Source organism: Dioscorea cayenensis, chromosome 10, assembly GCF_009730915.1.
Source record: "Dioscorea cayenensis subsp. rotundata cultivar TDr96_F1 chromosome 10, TDr96_F1_v2_PseudoChromosome.rev07_lg8_w22 25.fasta, whole genome shotgun sequence".
Classification (NCBI taxonomy): domain Eukaryota; kingdom Viridiplantae; phylum Streptophyta; class Magnoliopsida; order Dioscoreales; family Dioscoreaceae; genus Dioscorea; species Dioscorea cayenensis.
The window spans coordinates 20,761,822-20,769,108 of NC_052480.1; the positions used below are offsets into that span (position 1 = coordinate 20,761,822).

The 7,287-nt window shown below is 32.2% G+C and overlaps 1 protein-coding gene across 1 annotated transcript; it reads left to right on the forward strand.

Annotated features, from left to right (window-relative positions):
• Positions 1-3,935: 3,935 nt before the first annotated feature.
• Positions 3,936-4,847, forward strand: LOC120270354. The gene has a single exon (XM_039277355.1). It carries the CDS (start codon positions 3,936-3,938, stop codon positions 4,845-4,847), a length of 912 nt encoding a protein of 303 aa, XP_039133289.1.
• Positions 4,848-7,287: the final 2,440 nt, after the last annotated feature.

The following is a 7,287-nucleotide window of genomic DNA, read 5'->3' on the forward strand; positions in this document are numbered from 1 at the left end:
ATAGCATGAATGAATACATGACACTAATAAAACTCTAAAATGTCATGCCATTTTCCATTGATTTAGATTCCATTGTTCTTATAAAGATGAACAATAACATTGTCGGATAGACAGAATAGTTTTCTGCATGCTTTACTACTGTTTGTTTTATTGCAAAGTTATTTGCAAAGTTATTTGCATAGTCTTGGATCTGATCTTAATACTGTTAGATAAAAACATCAAGGAATGGTCAATGTATTAAAGCAATAAATAGCATCCTCAAAATAGACACAGATGGATTGTTCATAACCAATGCCCATTAGCTTTCTTATGGCCAATGCAAGAACATCACCATTATCTGTTACAAAGCCAAATATGAACTACGTTCATAACAATAGTCTGTTTCAAGTATTTGCTCTCCTTTGGAGAAACTTTAACCTTAAAAAACTTCCATATTTTTCTTTCATTGGCTTTATTGGCTTTTACAAACCCATGATGTTTACAGCAATAGTCTGTTTCGAGTATTTTTATTCCATGATGTTTGTAAACCTGAATCCACATGAAATACATAATTGCTCCATTTTGGGAAGATCTAAGATTGTAATGTATATGGTGAATGCCTCCAAACTATGAGCTAGAGTGGTTTATCACTTCAAAGGCAAGAAAATACCATGACTAATATAACATAAATTTCTAGTTTAACTAGCTGAATGATAATACACTCAGAAAAGCTGCCAGCATGATACCTTAATATCCTTCCTTAGGACAAGTTTGGAGAGCTTAAAATGTGCAGTAGGCCCATCAACTAAATTGATAATCAATAGAGCATCTACAAAATGGAAATAATTCCAAGTTAAGGGTCATAAAGTCACTAAAGAACAATTGAGGAATAGGCACACAATGCACGCCATAACACACTCAAGGAACAAGAGGTCAAACACCAACTACTTCCAGATTGAACATATGGTTAGTCAGCGTCATGATATTCAAGTTCTCAAATAGAAGTTTCAGACAAAGGAAATAATTTATGACTTTCATAGCCAGGAGTGACCCTAATGGTCCAAGTCTGATTTGAATCATGTTTTGTTTGATTACTAACAAGTAGGCTTAGAATGATTACTTATAATCACGAATCATCAAGTTTTTCAGAAAGGGCTTATAACTTCTTTGTCCTCAACAGTGAAAAGGGTAATCTTAAATTCCTAGGAACTATATTTAATGAGAAAATCTTGTTCAAAGGTATTGTTTGCAGTTATATCTTTAAGCATACAGATAATTTTCTTTCTTTCTACAGAGCTTCTAATTTTGGTACGGAAACAACAAGTTGAGGCTGCAAAGAAGCGAGAAGAAGAAAAAGGCGGTTTGTTTTCCTGAACATGGCACAAATTTAATTGAAAGAAGAGAAAAATTAAGCCTTGAATTCATGTTACAATATATTCATGGTCACAATATTCATTAGTGATATTATCTTTCCTTAATATTATATGAGTTGGAGACCTGTTCTATTGTTAGTATTTCTGATTCCTTGTTAATTATTATGTATGTTCTGTTAGCACAATATGATCTCTTCTATTGGGGTTTTTTTATGCATGAAATTGATCATCTATATACTGTTAGACCAATTATACATAAAGACCATTTATATAGGTATGTTTGTATAGCTCTAGCTAGACAAAATTAATCATCAGCCATTGGTGTCGTCACAAGATCACAAGAAGACAACTATATATATATATATATATATATTTCAATTATTAATAATAGTTTTTGCACAGTGTATGATGTTGTTTGTACACAGTGTATGATTTCTATTTAGTTTATCAAACTAGTTACATTATTCCCTCAGTTTGAATCATTGATGTCTTATCCATCTTATTTTAATACAATTGTTTAAGGCAGAAGAAGGAATTCTTAGAAGCTTATCTGCAAATGAATATATATATATATATATATGTATTTGAAAGATTCTTGAGAATTTTGTATGGTTTGTTGATGGAGTGCATCAACATTCTTGCATTAAAATGTTCACAAAAAGTCTCACCTCATGTCATCATCTACCAAATCCACATGGCAGAGTTAGAAGAACACCTACATTACATGGGAAAGCATGCAGTCTATGATAACACTTTTCATCTGCTTTTTACTTTTTAGACGCAATGTTCGAAAATATTAATGTAATTATTTTATGTTTTTCTGAACAAAAAAATTCACACAATATTAGCTCATTTTTCTCGGCATTTCGAAGATCTTCATATGAGTTTTATTTATTAGTGTTGCATCTACATAATTATGGGTGCATCTATGTTGTTTTCTCCTCTTGTTTCCGGTCATTTATTTTGTGAATTCATTCCCTAATAAACCATAATTGGAGATCTTTTTCCTAATAAGTATATATATATATATATATAATTAATAATAATATATAAAAAGATCGGTAATTTCTTCATTTTATTCTCCTGTTTTTTTTTCATAATTATTATGATTAGTTATAAAACTAATTCTCATGACATGAACTATATAAAAAGATCATTCCGACAATTCTTAAAGATGATTTCAAAATGCTTTTTCTTATTGAATTTCAAATAGTGCGAATTGTCGATGATTCCCTCCCTAATTGTGCATACTTATTAACCAATAATCTTCACATTATCATCCTCATAAGACCTTAATCAAAGACTAGTTAATTAGCATGCATTTTTCAATATATAGATATATATATTATGTTCTCGTATGACTCGTATAATCACTTAATTCGAGCAAAAATTATCAATGAGAAACAGAAGAAACTATATGTTTGATTTGTGCCAAGAAAACAATATGAAACCTTTTAGTGATTTCATCAATATTTATTCTATTTGCACTGGAATTTATCACTTGACTATTCTCCATCAAGTCACATCAACAATAATAAAAATTAACCACAATATATATATTGCAGGATATCTCATGCATTAATACTTCCTAGATGCTCATGTTGAGTGAAATATTTACTGTTTTTCATTATGAATAATTAAAAGTTGAGATTTTTTTTTTAATATGCTAGCTAAAGGCAAAATAGTAGAGGATATTTTGGCTATAAAATAATTGAAAACTGTAGCATAAATGTTGCTTGTTATTATGGATAGACTTGTTACTTTCAAATGTTTACATTTGGTCCTTGTTATTAGACTTTGTTTATAAGTAGCTATTTTTATTGTTTGATGGTATTTCTCGGTTTAAGGGCTGACCACTATTAAGCTTTCTAGGGATTTAAGTAGCTGTTTATATTTGGAACCGGGCAATCCATTCCAGGCTACTGACTGGCCGGCGAAATCTATGGTCATTCCTCTGCTGCAAACTCAATTCGTGAGTGTACACGTCCAAGAGGTCAAATCATCTAGGTCTTCTATCCCATTTATATATATATATATATATATATGGTGAAAGTTTTGTATGTATATAGCAATGTGTTCACACAAACAAAGAAAATGATCACGTGTTATGCATGATATAGAAATATGCATGAATTAAGAATAAAGGAACAATGTATTAAATCATTCCATGAGGAGAACATGTTCAAATATATAGTCATTCTAGCATATGCATGAACTGGATGAATAGTCAATTACTTTATCAATCTTGAGAATTTGACTGAATTATCAAAAGCAGCATTTTTAACATGTTTGTCAACCATAGAGTAGGTGCACTATGCCGGAGAAATTATGTCAAATGTAACAAAAAAAACTTTAAGGTTTGTTTATATTTGTCAACCATAAAGTTTGTCATGTTCACCTAATCTATCCTAATTTATTTGTAGGCTTATTTTGAATTTGCAATTTTATTTAATTCTGAAAATATATATTTTTTTTAATAGTATTCATGTGAGCATATATAATGTATGTGTTTTGAATAAATTTTTAATCTATAAACATGTGTTAGTTATAAAAATCATATTGTTCTATGTTGTCAGAATATAAATGGGAACTGATCGGAAGTGGATGTATAATAGACTTACACATGGACATAGATTCATTAACCCTGAATTTGTGGTTGGGGTAGAGTCATTCATCCAATATGCTTGTGACCAACCGAGATTTATGGATGGTGATGAAATAAGATGCCCATGTTGTAAGTGTCAAAATCGAAGGTATGAAGTGGTTGATAATGTGAAGTTGCACCTTCTGAGGAATAGATTTACTCAAGATTATCGTCAGTGGGTATGTCATGGGGAGCCTTTGGTATATGCAAATTATAGTGAAACTCAGTGTAACTCTTTGAGACCGCAAGATGTGGAAGGATCAAGTTCATACAGGGACATGATTATTGATGCAATTGGTCCTAACTTTGATCCATATTATGATGCAAATGAAGAGGAAATGCCAAACCCTACAACTCAAAAATTGTATGACATGCTTGATACAGCAAAAGAACCTTTATGGCCTGGATGTGAATCGCACACTCAATTATCCGCCGTTGCAAGATTATTAACAATAAAATCTGAGTTTCAAATGTCAGAGAGGTGTTATGATACTGTATTGCAATTTATGAAAGAGGCATTACCAACTAATAATAAGTTGGTTGATAACTTCTATAATACAAAGAAGTTTGTTGCTGGCTTGGGTCTTCTATGCGAGAAAATCCATTGTTGCAAAAATGGATGTATGTTATATTGGGGTGAGGATAGTGGCAGAAGAAGTTGCAAGGTTTGTGACTATCCTCGATATAAAAGTGGGAAGAGAAGCATAGGGAATCACAAAGATTATTCACCGAATCAAAAGATGTATTATTTTCCTCTGACACCTAGGCTACAAAAATTGTATGTTTCAAAGATAACGGCGAAGGATATGAGGTGGCACAAAGAGCATGATAAAAAAGATGGCATGATTTGACATCCTTCTGAGGCTGAAGCATGGAAACAATTTGATCTCACACATCCTCTTTTTGCATCAGAGGCTTGAAATGTAAGACTTGGGTTGTCTACAGATGGGTTTCAACCATTTGGACAATCAGGCAAGCAATATTCTTGTTGCCCTGTTATTATCACACCATACAATTTGCCGCCGTGGATGTGTATAAAGGACCCTTATATGTTTTTAACTGTTATTGTACCTTGCCCCAAAAATCCAAAGCAGAAGTTAGATGTGTACTTGTAACCATTAATTGCAGAGTTAAAACATTTGTGAAATATTGGAGTACAGACATATGATGTGTCCAAGAAACAAAATTTTCATATGAGAGCTGCACTCATGTGGACCATTAGTGACTTCCCAGCTTTTGTAATGCTATCAGGATGGAGTGCAACAAGCAAAAAAGCTTGTCCATATTGTATGGATAAATCAAAGTCTTTTAGCCTTGTTAATGGTGGTAAAGTTTCATGGTTTGATTGTCATCGGCAATTCCTACCTACATATCATCCTTTCAAAAGAAACAAAAATGATTTCCTAAAGAACAAAATTGAAGAGTCACCACCTCCATCTATTTTTTCTGGGCATCAAATTTTGAAACAAATCAAAAACTTAAAGTTGAAGAAAATAATAGAAGTTGGTGCTGAACAGTGGAATGCTCCTATTTGTAAGTCAAGTGGATGGCACAAGCGTAGCATATTTTGGGATTTACCTTATTGGAGTACTAATCTCATCCGTCATAATCTTGATGTCATGCATATTGAAAAAAATGTTTTTGAAAATGTGTTTGACACTGTGATGGATGTGGAAGGCAAAACCAAAGATAATCCAAAAGCAAGAGAGGATGTGAAAATATATTGCAAGCGTAAAGAATTGGAGAAAAATGAAGTGACCGGGAAATATCCAAAAGCTTGCTATAGCTTAAGTAAGGAAGAAAAAAAAGTTGTTTGTGAATGGGTAAGTCAACTTCGGTTTCCGGATGGGTATGTTTCAAATATGGCAAGGTGTGTTGATATGTGCAAGTATAAAATGTATGAAATGAAAGCCATGATTTCCATGTAGTCATGCAAAGGTTAATCCCTATAGCCTTTCGTGAATTATTACCATTGTTGGTATGGAAAGCTTTGACAGAGCTAAGCTTATTTTTCAAAGATCTTACTTGTTCGACGATTAGAGTGGAAGACATGAATAGGCTTATTGAAGAAATTCCTGTAATATTGTGCAAGTTGGAGCGTATATTCCCTCCGGATTTCTTTGACTCAATGGAACATCTTCCAATTCATTTACCATATGAAGCAAAGATAGTAGGGCCAATGCAATATTGTTGGATGTACCCATTTGAGAGTTAAACTTTAATATAAATTCAGCCTATATGATTTTGTATAATGTCTATTTTTTTTTTAATTTGATATAACTATTCTTATTTATAATTTAGGTTCTTGCGTCATTTAAAGAAGAAAGTAACTAAAAAGCCAAGGTTGAAGGTTCAATTTGTAATGCGTACTTAGTTGAAGAAGCATCAACTTTTTGTTCATATTACTTTGAGCCTCATATGAACACAAAGTTAAGAAAAGTACCTCGAAATGATGATGGAGGAGAGGTTGAAACATCTGAAGGTCTTTTATCAATATTCAGTTTTCCTGGTCGACCATATGGGCAAGCAAAATCAAGGCGTTTGACTGATAAAGAATACCATCAAGCTCAAACTTATGTCTTACTAAATTGTGATGAGGTTCAGCAATATGTGAAGTATGCTTCTCTACTTCAATTTAATTAAAAAGAAAACTTTTAGTTTCTTTTTTTAACACAAATGGTTTCGCCTTTGAAGGATATTTGTGGAAGAGGTGGTGGGAAATACACCTAATATAACTGATGCACAAGTTGATGGTAAATTGGAAAATGAATTTGCTAACTGGTTTAAGATTTACGTAAGTCTTAACCTTTATATACTCTTCTTATTTATCAATCTTATTATATTGATTTCTTATCTATTAATATTAATAGTACATCTTATTATGTAGGCATGGGATCCTAATAATAATGTGACCAATCAAATGATGAAGGATCTCGCAACTGGGCCCTTAAAAGTTGTGATGACTTATCCATTGTATTTCATCAAAGGGTATAAATTCCACACAACTGAGCATGGTGCTAGAAGAATGACAATAAATAGTGGAGTTTGTGTAAAGGGTTCCAATTACAGTGCAACATCATATGATTATTATGGTCTTTTGAGGGAGATTATACAATTAGAGTATCCTGCACTCCCAATAAAAAGGACTACATTGTTCAAGTGTGATTGGTTTGATCCAACTCTAAATGTTGGAATGAAGATACATAAGGAATACAATCTTGTGGATATCAATCACAAAAGAAGGTTTAACAAGGATGAACCCTTCATTTTATCTACATAAGTGACACAAAT